The 15,656-nt window shown below is 38.0% G+C and overlaps 1 protein-coding gene across 2 annotated transcripts in view; it reads right to left on the reverse strand.

The window, feature by feature from the left end:
• Positions 1 to 15,656, reverse strand: part of RELN (reelin) — a 455,662-nt gene that overhangs the window by 282,242 nt on the left and 157,764 nt on the right. For both annotated transcript variants that reach the window (XM_008149850.3, XM_008149843.3), the window contains exon 4: positions 442 to 512. In XM_008149850.3, coding sequence (XP_008148072.2) covers positions 442 to 512 — 71 coding nt within the window. The remainder of the gene's footprint in view (positions 1 to 441; positions 513 to 15,656) is intronic.

Consider the following 15,656-nt stretch of genomic DNA (forward strand, 5'->3'; position numbering starts at 1 on the left):
TAGAGGGATCAATTTTGTGTGAGGGCATGGGTCCTGGTTTCACCCTTCAGTGTGCATGAGTATGCATGTGTGTGCATGTGTGTGCACATGTGCATGTGTGTACACACATATGTATGTGCACCTGTTAGAGTTTGGTATGGGTGAGAACTGGGATGTATGTCAGGCAATCATAAAGCAGAATTACTGACTGTAATTCATTAGAAAATAATTATGAAAAGAAAATAATTTTTTCTTGTTATTTTTAGTTCACACTTAATATTTTCACAAGTCTACAGATCTTTATTAATAATTACTAAATAATTATTATGGTATGAAGGAGTCAGTAATTCTAAAGCATCATGATCAAGCACTATTAATGAAATACTTACTTAGCACATAGAACGTAGGACCTACCATAAATAATTTTGACACAATGAACACGGAGAAGTAAAAGATTCTTACCTCCTTGTTCACACAACTGCTGGGCTAAAGCATCTTTGAAGATAATCTGGCCCCTGTGTGTTGCTGTAGCCCTGGAAATGAAAAGGAAAAGGTTAATGTAAATCTTATAGTAAGTTTGGTGATAACTTATGTATTTTTTAACTTTTAAAAACCCTCATTATTGTGTGGCCATGATTTTTTAAAACATTATTGCATCTGAACAATGAAAAAAATTAACAATAGAGTGAGGCTTAAACCAAGGCACCTGGGTTATGAATTATCTTCTGGTTATACTTTGTAAAAATACTGTAGCATTTGTGGGCTTACTTTGAAAACCACAGATGTGAGCAAATCCTGGATAGAAGAAAAAGCATGGAAAAAATGCTTGTTAAAATTTCTTCTTCAGCAAGCCTTGACAGAAAATGTTTTGTGGAGCAATAATGATATTAGCACTGGAAAAAGATGCTCTTAATGCACTTTTTGTACTGAAATCAACAATCACCAAAACATACAGAGAGGTGAGACAAGAATTACATTTTAAAGTATTTTTTTAAAAGAGGGCTACTTGAAGCTTTCATAATTACAAAATCTGTCATAATAAAATGTACATTTACTGGGTCTAATTCACCATTTGAAGGAGATATATATCTTTTACCTACTCTAATCAGAGCTGTGCACATAGATTGGTAAAAAATATATATATATATTTTTTATTAATAATAAAAATATATATATATATATATACAGCAGATGTGTTATTTAATGGCTAATAGGAACTGTCTTAACAATGGAATAATTATGTTTTATATTCAAACTGTTTTTCCTTAAAAATGATTTTTTTCTGGTATAAAATGTATAAATTTAAAACAGAAAATCATGTTGCTTTATAAAACCTGATCTTTTCAATAACTAAAACATATTTATTTTTAAACATATTTTATTGATTTTTCTTACAGAAAGGAAGGGAGAAAGAGTTAGAAACATCAATGAGAGTGAAACATTGATCAGCTGCCTCCTGCACACCCCCTACTGGGGATGTGCCCGAACCAAGGTACATGCCCTTGACCGGAATCGAACCTGGGACCCTTCAGTCCGCAGGCCGACGCTCTATCCACTGAGCCAAACTGGTTAGGGCAAATAACTAAAATATATTAACATTAAATCTCAACTTTATTCTAGACAAATCCACCCTAGGGCAAAAGTAATTTGATTCAACCATCATTTACTGAAGATGGATTATGTGCAAGGCACTGTGCTTGGTCACAAGAAGGCAAAGTTTGGCCTCTGCATTTCCCCTCCATATGTGCACCACTCAGTCAACATCTTGTCCTTTGTGGGGCCCAATGGGAGCTCATGGTCTCCATGTGGATATATCTTCCTCCTCCATGCTGCTGACTATTCTGGTATCTATCCCCCATTGAATTATTACTGTCACCAGTATCAAGTCACCTAGGACCCAGCTCTCTGAAAGAAATCTGATAAACTAATACAGGTTGAAGTGTTTATGGATGAAGTTGCTCCAAGCTAACATATTTCAGCAATGAAACTTAAAATATTATACTTTAGTGCGCATGTGCACACACACACACACACACACACACACACAAACAATGGCGAGTCTGAATGGTGGAAGGGAGCTATAATTGGAGAGAAAAATCAGTGGGAAGCCTTCAACTAACACCATATGTGAAGGAGATAAGGGTAATCAGCCTTGTTGTTCAATGTTAATCAGTATCAAAATTGCTGATAAACAGATGCTACCTCTCTCTGTCTATATTCACACATGTGTATGGGTTTTGCTTTGCTCTTAGCAAGCTGAAACTAAGGAGGACTGAATATAGGACCAATCCAAACTATAAGCATGGCCTACAGACTCACTAATCAATCAGAGGCTTTACATCCAGAGGGAATATGTTAACTCGATTTACCTCAAAACATTTCATTGTTAAAATCTCAATCAAGTCAGGAGCTTCTGAGCTCACATACACTTCTAACGGTTAGCATAGCAATTAGAAATGTAGAATTTTAATTTGACATTTTCTTTGGAAGGGACGTATTTCCTGAAACTACTAACCACCAAGAAAAGTCCTCCAATGTATAGTGCTTAAATAATTGTCCCTTTTAATTGTCTTCTGATTGTATCTGTATAGTATTCTTATTGTAATACTAGAAGCCCGGTGCATGGATCCGTGCACCGGTGGGGACCCTCGGTGTGGCCTGTGGATATCAGGCCGAAACAGGCAGTCCAACGTTGCCTGCCTCTCCTGCCTGCTGCTCCCGCTCATCCTGACCCCTCTGTGCCTGCCGTGGGCTCACGCCCAGTCAGTTCCGAGTGGCGCTTGCCAGCCATGAGCCTTGCCTCTGGCACCAGTCAGTCAGCTGGCTGAGCAGCACACCCGCTATGGGAGCGCACTGACCACCAGGGGGCAGGTCCAGCATTGAGTGTCGTTCAGTCACTTAGGCTTTTATACAGAGAGATTTCCCCTTGATCCATAAACTTAATTGTCATTGTTCCAGTCTATGCTCCCCATGAACAGAATAAGGCAAGAATCCTATCTAATAAAAGAATAATATGCAAATTAACCATCATTCCACTACACCCACAAGCCACACCCACCAGTCAATCAGGAGCAAGTATGCAAATTAACCCAACCAAGATGGCTGTGGCCACGGAGCGAGCAGGAGGCTTGGGTTTCCCCGGCAATGGAGAAAGTCAAGCTTTCCGTACACCCTGGCTGACCCAGGCCTCCACACAAGGCTACAAAGTTTCAATTATAGAAGATAAATAAATTCCAGATACCAGGGCCTCCGCTTGGGTTGTCAGGGGGCGTGGCCAGCCTGCAAACCACTACAGCCCCCTCGCCCAGGCAGCCCCAAGCCCCAAGGAACCCCCCCCCCCCCCGCCCCTTTCAGGGCAAACCAGCTGGCCGTGCACCATAAAAGAGTAATTTGCAAATTGACCATCACTCCAACACACAAGATGGCTCCCCCCATGTGGTCAAAGATGGTTGCCCCCATGTGGACACAAGATGGCCAGCAGGGGAGGGCAGTTGGGAGGGACCAGGCCTGCAAGGGAGGGCAGTTGGAGGCGACCAGGCCAGCAGGGGAGGGCAGTTGAGAGGGACCAGGCCTGCAAGGGAGGGCAGTTAGGGGTGACCAGGCCAGCAGAGGAGGGAAGTTGGGGGCGACCAGGCCTGCAGGGAAAGGCAGTTGGGAGGGACCCAGGCCTGCAGGGGAGAGCAGTTAGGGGTGACCAGGCCTGCAGGGGAGGGCAGTTAGGGGTGACCAGGCCTGCAGGGGAGGGCAGTTAAGGGCAAACAAGGCAGACAGGCAAGCAGTTGGGAGCCAGCAGTCCTGGATTGTGAGAGGGATGTCCGACTGCCCGTTTAGGCCCAATCCTACTGGGATCGGGCCTAATCGGGCAGTCGGACATCCCTCGAGGGGTCCCAGATTGGAGAGGGTACAGGCTGGGCTAAGGGACACAGATACCCGTGCATGAATTTTGTGCACCGGGCCTCTAGTATCTAGATAAAATTCAGAGGTTTTGCCTTTTCCCTGGGTATTAGAGATATTCAAATATCTCAGTCATGCACAGCACCTTATGAATAGTCCACTTTCTTGTTTTCCCTATTACTCAGGTTCCTCATATTTAGGATTTGTTGCTTTCATTCATGTTCTTATGCTACTTTGGTTCAATGAATAAATTTCTGAGGAACTAGAGAATAATTGAAACCAAAGGAACTTTTATTACCTAGTTAAAATTTCTTTAGCAGTGGTTCTCATTCTTCAAACAAATATTATGGAATTCCAATATATGAAGCAGAGGAGTCCTCGCTTTTGAAGTTGTTAGGTTCCTTTTCCTCATCCAGCATGCTCCCCATCACCCATCCCCCCAACTTCCTGGTGCACTTCTCTGGAACTCTTAGGGTTTTAGAGAGGCAGAGTTTGAGAACCACTGATCTAGTATAACTCTTACAGCACATGAATCAGGAAACTGAGGCATAGCAAGGACCTGCTCAGTATCACACAAACTGTTAATGGCAATAGAAGCTGACTCCAGGTTTTGATTTCAAGCCTTGGATTCTTTCCTCTGCATCAGTAGTAGTTTTCAAAATGTGTTCCATAGTGGCGCCCAGGGGTCTCCCTGGGAGTGCTCCAGGCTTCATCAATTCAACCAGAGCAGCAGGCCTTTACATGTTCTCTTTATTTAACGTTTAAAGAAAAGGCTCAGGAGTTAGAAACTGATTTGCAGAGCATACCATGTGCTCAATGTCATTATCTGAAATCCTGTGCATGGGAAAATCCAAAGGAGTAGTAATAATGTGACTGGTATATGAATATATAAACTTTATATACTGTTATTATTATTATAACACTTCTTTGATGAATTAAAATTTACTCCCTGCTAGGCACTGTTGTAAGGTCTCCACATATATTAACTCAACCCTGACAACAGCCCTCCAAGTTAGATACCATTATCCCCATTTTCCTGGGACACAGAACTGTTGTGTGATTTACCTAATATCAGACAACTGGTGGTAAAGTCAGGATTCAAACCCACACAGAGTGTAGAATCCTTGTGTTTAACCATCACATTAAATCGTCATTGATCCGATTCATAAATTTGATGGTAGCCTTTAATCTCTTTCCAGGGGGACAGCCTGCTTTATGGGCCTGATAGTCAAATTCCTTCCTTCTCTGGCTTGTGCTCTCTAATCCAATCCTTTAGTCCATAGTTAAGCACTTTTATTTAACTTCTTTAGGACAAACTACTTTCCTGTTTCCAGTTGGAACCTTGGTCACTTGGCCAGCAGCTCCCTGGAATTAATCTTTAAAAATACCATTTCCCTTGATCCCTTCTTCCATGGTGTTCAATCAGTCCCTCAACTTCTAATCAGCTCACTGCAGTCCCTGTGTCACCGTTTCTCCAGCAGCCTGCAAGACCCCTCACATCTCTTCTGTTCTCTTACAAATACAAGAGCACCGAATGCCAGTCTCAGCCACACCACTGCCCAAACTCCATGGGGAAACAATGAGCATATTGAAAGATAATCATCACGTGCAGCATTTTCTTTTCTTTTTTTTTCTTTTTTATTGATTAAGGTATTACATGTGTCCTTATTCCCCCATTGCCCCCCACCCCCCCCAATCATGCCCTCACCATCACCCCCTGTTGTGCAGCATTTTCTTTACCAACTTTTTAAATCCTCAGATTTAAAGATAAAAATGCCCAACTCTACAGGAGATGCATCATTAGGAATTTTAGGGGCCTATAAATATGAATATTGAAAATAAAATGTATTGCTTGGCAGTATGGCTCAGTGGTCAAGCATCGACCTATGAACTAGGAGGTCATGGTTCGATTCCCAGTTGGGGCACATGCCCGGGTTGCAGGCTTGATCCCCATTTAAATATGTGTATATTTAAATAAATACATAGTTTAAATAAAAACATATGTATATACATTTAAATATAAATATTAAAAAATATATTAAAATTTCCTGAAAACACAGTAACTAAGAGTTGAAAGACTAGAGGTCATGTCCTTCAATATTTAAACCATAATATATTTTTCTTTTCTTATAAAAATGAAAATACACAGTTATGATATATAGTAACAGGCCTTATTTAATTTCAGAATTGTTATTTTATGTAATTTATAGCTCTCTTTTGGGGGAGGTCTATCAAATTTGTGGTGCTAATAACTTGCACTGAATTTTCCATAATTAGCAGTAATTTTTCAGAAGAGTTTTAAAAATATCCTCATTGTTCATTGTTCTGGAGAGTAGACCAAATTTCTTAAACAAGCTTCTAATAAGTACTTATCAACTTCTTGGGAGATGCATAGATTTCTAGAGCAAATCTGGCAATAAGAATCCCTATTAAATAAGTAATTTTAAAATCCCCTTGGGCTATTATAATCTATCATTTGAAAAGCTCTAAAGATTCTACCAAATAAAGAAAATTCATTATGATCACTATATTCAGAGCTTAAAATAGACTTTGTTGTTATGACTTTTTGTTGTTGTTGTTAATCCTCACACGAGGATATTTCCCACTGATTTTTAGAGAGAGTGGAAGGGAGGGGGAGAGAAACATCGATGTAAGAAAGACACATCAATTGGTTGCCTCCCACATGTACCCTGACCAAGGCTGGGGATCCAGCCTGCAACCAAAGTACATGTCTTTGACTGGAATCGAACCCCGGAAATTCTGTTCAGAGGCCGATGCCCTATCCAATGAGCCAAACTGGCTAGGGCTTGTTATGAGTTTTAAAGAATATGCCACATTTTAATTTTAACTGAACTCCTAGAGCAACTGTCTGCCCAAGCCATTTAATAATTGAATGTGTATTGTAGCAAGTGCTGAGCTCTGAGTCTCTGGAGTCAGAAGTGCCAACGTTTGAACATAGTGAGCTGCCACTTATGAGCTATCTGACTTTTGCACAACTTCTTTAATCACTCTAGGCTTCATATTCCCTGTATGACAATATGGATAATAATAATTATTATTTCAATATATGAATATTTACTCTTCAGATACAGTCTACCTAAATAGATTTCAAGCTTCTGGAATAGTAGGAATAGTTAATTAAAAAACATTATCTCCCATAAGGCACCTGTTATAATGACTTGAACATATGAGAAAAATCAAAACTATATTTTGAGGTGCATATTTTGCTTCAAATGTGCCATATGGATATCCAGTTTCCAAAAAAAGGAATACAAAGTGGTTTTGATATAGTTGTTACAATGCCTACCCAAGTGTATTGTTTATTTTATGAAATGTTCACAGATTTACCTAAAGAATAAATTTTAAATTAAGGGCAATGCTGGGTTTCTTTTTCCTGCCTTTCTTTCCTGCTTTACAAGTGAGGTGTGGTATGTTACTGTGCTTTGTCCATTCACAGTTGGAAGGATATTCATTAATCAGCAATCTGACATTAATCTAGTTTAGTATCAGCATGCCTATGCCAAGAGACCCTCCAGGAAATGTTACTAAATATGTGGAAAATGGGGAAAACGAGAGGTGGTTTGAATTTGGTAAATTTGATCTTCAAGGAAATCAATTCACTTGCAAAGATTCTTGCTTCCTTTTCATCTGCAAATTACTGTACTTAAAAAACAACTTTCTTGTTGAAAGTATTACATATGTCCTCCTTTCCCCCCATTGCCCTCTTCTAGCCTGCCATTGACCCCCACTGCAGGCCTTCACCACCCTACTGTTTGTGTCCATGGGTTATGCATATATGCATACAGTTCTTTGGCTGATCTTTTCGCACGCACCCACCCTCCCCCGCCTTCCCTCTGAGACTCGACAGTATGCATCCAATATGTCTCTTCTTTGGAGAAATGTCTACATACTAAGGTCCTCTGCCCATTTTTTAATCAGATTGTTTGTTTGGGATTTTTTGGTGTTAAATTGTATAAGTTTCTTATATGCTTTGGATACTAACTCTTTGTGAGATGTGTCATTTAGGAATTATCTTCCTACATTCAGTAGTTGTCTTTTTGTTTTATTTATGGTTTCCTTTGTTATGCAAAAACGTTTTAGTTTGTTGTAGCCCTATTTGTTTATTTTCTCTTTTGTTTCCCTTGCCCAAGGAGATATATCCAAAACAATATTGGTAAGAACAATGCCAAAGAATTTATTCCCTTTGTTTTCTACTAAGAGTTTTATGGTTTCAGGTCTTACATTTAAATCTTTATTCCATTTTGAGTTTGTTTTTGTCTATGGTGTAAGATAATCATCCAATTTTGTTTTTTTTTTGCATGCATCTATCCAGTGTTCCCAACACCACTTATTAAAGAGACAGTCTTTATTCCATTGTATATCCTTGACTCCTTTGTAGATTAATTGACCTAAAAGTGAGCATTTATTTCTGAGTGCTCTATTATTCTATTCTATTCTATTCTATTCTATTCTATTCTATTCTATTCATTACATCCCATCCCATCCCATTCCATTCCATTGATCTACATATCTGTTTTTATGCCAGTAACATACTATTTTGATTACTGTAGATTTATACTATACTTTGATATCAGGGAGCATGATACCTACTACATTGTTCTTCCATAAAATTTCTGTAGCTATTCGGGATTTTTTGAGGTTCCATATAAATTTTATGATTAGTTGTACTAATTCTAACAAGAATGTCACCGGTATTTTAATAAATGTTGCATTAAATATTTATATTGTTTTATATTACAAGATTTTTAAAGGGTAAATAATATTCTACTATATAGCTATATCATCTTTTCTTTATTATATTAGTTAAATTTTTTATTTTTAATATTTTAAATAATTATGTAAGTCTTTCACCATATCTTTTATTTCCCTCCCCCCCAAAAAAAACTTTATTGAGAGATAATTTTCTTCTAAATTTTTCTAGGGTTTTCATGCTTAGAAACTCTTTCCCATTCTAAATTCAGTTAAATAGATATTTACATGCATTTTTGGGAAGTTTTTATATTCATCTGGACTTTATTTTAGTATAAAGGCATTCAGTAGGGATATAAATTTATTTTTCCCATTTATTTAAAAATGTCCTTGCAAGATGCAAAAGTCCTCAAAAAATATTAGCAAACTGAATGTAGCAATACAGTAAAAAGATCATACATCATGATTAAGTGGGTTTTATTCCTGGGATGCAAGCTTAGTATATATCCACAAATAAATACATGTGATACACCACATAAACAAAGGATAAATATCACAATCATATAAATGAATGCAGAAAAAGCATTTGATAAAATCTAGCACTCATTTATGATAAAATCAACTCTTAGCAAAGTGGGAATAGAGAAAATATACCTCAACATAATAAAGGCTATAAATGAAAAACCCAGAGCCAACATCATATTTAATGGGCAAAAATGAAAAGTTTTCTTTAAGATCAGGAACAAGATAGAGATGTCCATTTTCACCATTCTTATTCAACATAGTTCTAAAAATCCTAGCCACAGCAATCAGACAAGAAGAAGAAATAAAAGGCATCCAAATTGGAAAGAAAGAAATAAAACTGTACTTATTTGTGGATGAAATGACACTATTTATAGGGTCCTCTAAGGATTGCACCAAGAAACTTATAAGAACTGATCAATTAATTCAGTAAAGTAACAGGATACAAAATAGATATCTAGAAATCAGTTGCATTTTTATACTCCAATGATGAACTATCAAAAAGGGAAATGAAGAAAACAATCCCACTTACTAGTACAATTACGTAAAAATATAATAAAATACCTAGGAATAAATTTAACCAAGGATATAAAAGACCTATACTCAGAATATTAAAAAACACTGAAGAAAGAAAATGAAGAATATACAAATAAGTGGGAGCATATAACGTGTTCACAGATAGAAGAATTAACATCACTAAAATGTCCAAATCACCCCCAAGCAATCTATATATTCAATGCAATCTCTATCAAGATACCAATGGCGCCTTTCACAGAACTAGAGTAAATAATCCACAAAAGACTCTGAATAGCCACAGCAATCTGGAGAAAGAGGAAAAAAGTTGGAGGCATAACACTACCTGATGTCAAACCATACTACAAGGTTATCCTAACCAAAACAACATGAAAACAGACACATAGATCAATGGAGCAGAACAGGGAGCCAGAAACAAACCCATGCCTATACGGTCAATTAATACAGGGTAGGGCTACAGTTGTGAGTACACAAAACACAGAGTTTCTGTATGACCCAGCAATTCCACTTTCAAGTATACCCTGGAGAACTGAAAACACATGCTCACAGAAAAAAACATAAACACAAGTGTTGCTAGCAGCGTTATTCATAACAGGCAAAAGTGGAAGAACCCAAAAGTCCCTCCATGGATGGCTAAATTGTAGTACATCCATACAACGGAATATCATGTAGCCATAAGTAGGAATGAAGTACTGTTCATGCTATAACATGAACCTTTCAAGAATGAACCTTGAAAACATGCTAAGTTTAAAAAGCCAGTTATAAAAGCCTACATGTTGTATGATTCCACTTATATGAAATGTCCAGAATAGGCAAATCCATGGAGACAAGAAGTAGATTAGTCATTGTCAGGGGACAGGGAAATGGGAGGTGACTGCTAATGGGCACAGGGTGTCTTTCTGGGGTGATGAAAATATTCTGACATTTTGGTGATGACTGCACAACTCTGTAAATTTTCTAAACACCACTGAATTGTATACTTAGGGGCAAATTTTATGGTATGTGAGTATCTCAATGAAGCCGTTACTAAAAAATAAAATTGAAATATATTCTAGAAGGTTGCAAATAACCTTATGGTAGATAGACATATGTCATTATTAAGGACATTATTAAAGACTCATAATCATTATTAAGGTGTGAATTGGGTATACCTCTTTTTTCTTGAGGTTAAAGTTAAAATAGACAAAGAGAAGTGTTTTAAGGCTTGAAATATCCAGAAAACAGAGCTAAATTAGTATTTTTTTGAAATGCTGCCATTCTTCAATGCTTTATTAAAAAGAATGTAGTAGGTGGCCTCAAACTGCAACCAAATTTCAATTTAACCAAAGTTTAATTTCTGCATCTCATGCAACTTTAAGCACAAAGAGAGAGTAATTTTTCTTTTGTGTAAGTAGTGCTTCTCTTACCTGCCTAAGGGTGCATTTAGATGAAAGAAAACACATTAAATTATTGATGTAATGATTAATTGAAAATCCCCTTAAACTATCTAGCATATTTATAGCATAAACTACAACTTTTACAAGTACATGCAAAAGCAATTATGTGTGCCTTTTTGTTTTTAAATAAATTACAGTATTGAAATAACCAGGCCAAATGCTTAGGATGTTGTCTAGATGAAAGATGATTTTTTTTCTGTACACGCCTCACCTAGAAACACACTCCCGTGGGTTTGTGAGGAGTGTACAGAAGCATACTAGGACTGATCTCCATATTGCTTCCAGTGCTGTCGTGCTGCTAGAGTGTGTCCAGGTGGGATTCTTGATGATATCACCAGTTCTGTCACCAGTGAGCCCGATTTTGGAATAGCACAAGTTTCAGCACAAGTCTAATAAGAACCATTTACTAGCTAATAAAAAAAAGACAGTGGACACATGAGGAATGTGAAACTTCCCACCAAGGATAACACTCAGGCGGGTGCATTTTCAGGGAAAGATATGGGAATGTGAGATGGAAACAGGCAACAAGAGTGGCAGGACAAGTAACCTTTTTGCCAGATAGATAATATGTGTTGTGTTAAGGGTGTTTAAAAGGCAAATTCTAAAAATAGACAGTGTGCCAGGCCCCAGTCTCAGTCAGTTTATTCAGGATCTCTGGGCATGGGGCTCGGGCACGCAAGATTCTACTTGTAGTCAGGCTTGAACATGACTGGTCTGAACAGATATACCACTATTACTTGTTTCCCCGTGACTCAGAATGCTTCTTCCTCCCTCTTGGCAACATCTTCCAACTGGTGACAACCACCACTATCAGCAGGTTGTTTTAGTCCTTCTTTCTCCAACCAAAAACCCATTAGTGAAAATTACAGTTTACTCTGTTGGTCCTTCATGGGAATTGCCCCGCCTTTCCCCGTGATTTGTCACTGTACTTAGTAGATAAGAATCACATGTATATTTAACTCCCACTAACAACAACAAAAAAATAATTTTCAGTGAGGTGGGATTCTCCTATTAACCTAAAGCAGGCATCCTCAAACTACGGCCCGCGGGCCACATGCGGGTGTTTTTGCCGTTTTGTTTTTTTACTTCAAAATAAGATATGTGCAGTGTGCATAGGAATTTGTTCATAGTTTTTTTTTTAAACTATAGTCCGGCCCTCCAACGGTCTGAGGGACAGTGAACTGGCCCCCTGTTTAAAAAGTTTGAGGACCCCTGAGTCCTAAAGGGATGTTGTATGACATAATGCATTTTCAGAGTTGGTTCTGGTCTACTCATTCACAAGCTGGTGTATAGGAAGGATTTCTCATCCTCAGCACTAATGATATTTAAGCTGGATAATTCTTTGGTGTCGGGGCAGTCTTGTGCTTTACAGAATGTTTAGAAGCATCCCTGGTCTCTACTAGATGTCAGGTATGACAACAAAAAATGTCTCCAGATACTGTCACATGTTCCCCGGGAATATAGGCAAAATTGTCCCTGGTTGAGAATCACTGGTCTATAATAGGTTTGTAAGAACTCAGCCCATATCAAAACTACAGTATTTGCACTGAAACTTCTGTTTACCACATTGAATACCATATTTATACTATGAAAAAATATTTCAAATTTGGCTCATGTCTAGCAGTTTAATTATATATAATACCCCCTAATGCCAAGAGCATTTCCTATTGAAGTCAATTTCTGTGGATCAGTCATAACCAGCTTCCTGCATTGCTTTGGGCAAAGGAGAAAAGATCCCGACACACACATTCTGCAGTAGATATCTGCATAAATGGTCCCTGCCGGCTCAAGCGAAGTCTCCGCTTCAGGAAAGTTGTTTTGCCTGACTCATATTTTTTTGTGAGTTCACTCTATGACTAACAAGCCCTTGGGGCTGGGAAAGTTGAAAGGTTTTTGTTAAAAAGATCTTTCCTGGAAATCCACACAATATTATTAGAGAAAATCCATTCTGGATAAATGGGAGTTGATGAAAATATAAGGTATAAACATTCAAAGTCAAGAATTTATCACTAAGACCAGGGATTCACTAACAGAGCAAAGAAGATTGAGTCAATGAATCATAAAATTAGGCATTTTAGAGTTGGATTATATGCTTCATGATTTTTTTTTCTCCCTTTTGCTGGGAAGACATGAACAAATCATCCAATTTCAGGAATGTAGCTAAAAGAAAGCCTTTATTGCAAACAAAGGCAGAGAAACAAATGAGTTAAAAGTGAAAAGTCAGTCATGGAAAATGAATATTTTAAAATTCCTTTGGAATTACAAGGCACAGACCATGACTAATAGCATAAAAATGATGGGCCCATCTTTACAATTTTTCCCCAGAAAACATACACTGTTTGAATTACATTGTGAATAAAGTAGCAACAAGGAATGCCATTTGACAAAGCTTGGGCTCTTATAATGTCATTCTCCGCCTGCGAATATTCCATTTTTGTATAATGCTAAAGAAATCACATTTTCATTTTTGGGTAGTTCATTATGGCTCATTGCTGTAGCAACTGCCAAACCAGTCAATTTGTATAAATAATAGAACAAGCTTCTATTGTCTCTCAGTCTGACACAGTGCCAACTAGTTGGTCTACCTTTTCCAAGAGGAAAATCATGTTTCTAAACTCTTTATCTAATTTTAATGTTCCTGGAGTTATACACAGTAAATTCTTTTGGAACACTGAACTGAATGTATACACTCAAGCATTTATTCCTTAAATTAAGTTATAAAGACCACTGATTTCCAGGTTGCCATTAAAGAACAAACCCTATGTGAGTATTTAAAAGCCCAGTGAATCTGTTTTCCTTCTGATCTTTTAAAACAGTAGCAATTTAGTGAACTTGTTTTTTCTAAGTTACTCATCTCCTAGCACATCAATTAATATTTGCCTAATTCAGATTTCTGGAATCATTTTCCTTCCCTAAAAAGGAAAAAAAAAATTGGCTGTGTGTTTCTGGGTTTGCAAATTTAAATCTCAGCCTGTTTTTTTGTTTTTTTGTTTTTTTGTCTTTCAGCATTATTTATAGCAGTGAGAAGAATAGATACAATCTTCTTACCATGAATACAAATTCGTATCATCCAAAATTTACAAAACAGAAATATTCACTGGTTAAAAATATGCGAAGAGTTTGTAGAAAGTAAGTGGGTATACAGCTACAGAGTCATCCTTACATACCTATATGGTGTGACCCACATGCCTGCAATTCTTAATTAGAGATTTATTCCTTTGAAAAGTAACTGATCTCTTTTTAAGGTCCTTTTGCTACTTTAAATGTTTTATTTGGGGATGATTTTAGATTTAACAGAAAAGTTGCCAAGACAGCACAAGAGCATTCCCACACACCCTTCACTCAGCTTCCCCTAATGATAACTCTTCACACAACCATGGTACGTGTATCAATACTAAGAAATTAACATTCAGATTTTACCATGTTTCAGATAATGTCCTCCCCCTGCCCCATAAGGATCCGATCCAGGACACCATGTCACATTTAGCAAGACCCCTTTTGTAAACACAAAAATTTCCAGGCAGTATAATTTATTAAATTACCAACCAACCCTATTATGAACTCATTTATTACATCAATTTTCTTCTGGAAGGAAAAGATAAGGGCAGCATAAAAATCCTGGGCATGTGAGGGTCTATAAAGGAATTGTGAAGGGAAGGAAATGCTGCCAAGAAAGGAGGCAACAAATCAAAGTCAAAGACATTCCATTTTGCCTGGGGCAGGCCCTGTGCGGCTATGTGTAATTAGCTTCCTCAATGACTACATCTGACAAACTAATTTTCGTTTGAGAGAAAACAACAAATCATTAATTATGCTAATAAGTCACAGATAGAGAATCTTTGTGTGTAGCTTCTACATGCACTGTGATTTGTGCCCCTAGTCAGCCTTTCCATTTCCCGTGTGAGGACATCTCTGATCGCCCAGCCCTGGACCACACTATTCCCTGCCTCTGCAGGACCAATTCCAAACCAGCACTGCTGTCGGATATATCTCTCTGCAATGCCCTTGGTAGCCAGCTTACAGTCTTGTTCTGATAGCTACTTGAAAGCGAAGATGTAGTTTAAGAAGCAACAAAGTGTTGTGATTAAGAGCATGAGTTTAGTAACCACAACTGGGTTTAAATTTAGCTACCATTTAATAGTATTGGCCTTGGGCAAATTAAATCACCTCCTCAGTTTATTCATGTGTGAAACAGGGGCAATAAGAGGTCCTAAATGATTCCCATGAATATGGCTTGGTGGCTTACCGTCATCCTGGCACCCATAAGGTCAATCTTCTCTCTGTTCTTAAACCAATCCCAGAGTCAGGAAGGACAAAGGACATTATGGTAGTCCTGTCATCCAGGGAGATAGAGAACTTAGCTGCCTCTTCAAATGTGGATCTTGGGGATCAACCATGATTCTTGAGACGCTATGTTGGTCTCTATCTCCATTCATTGCCAGGCAGATCTGGGACCCTTTCCCCACATGAACATCCCTAGGGAGCTCCTTTCTCCCTTCCACATTGTCTCAGCGGACTTCAGACTTCCACCTAGGTACCTGCTCCCAAGACCTCCTGGTTATAATGCCAGGCACTATTCTG

Source organism: Eptesicus fuscus, chromosome 14 (genome assembly GCF_027574615.1).
Source record: "Eptesicus fuscus isolate TK198812 chromosome 14, DD_ASM_mEF_20220401, whole genome shotgun sequence".
NCBI lineage: Eukaryota > Metazoa > Chordata > Mammalia > Chiroptera > Vespertilionidae > Eptesicus > Eptesicus fuscus.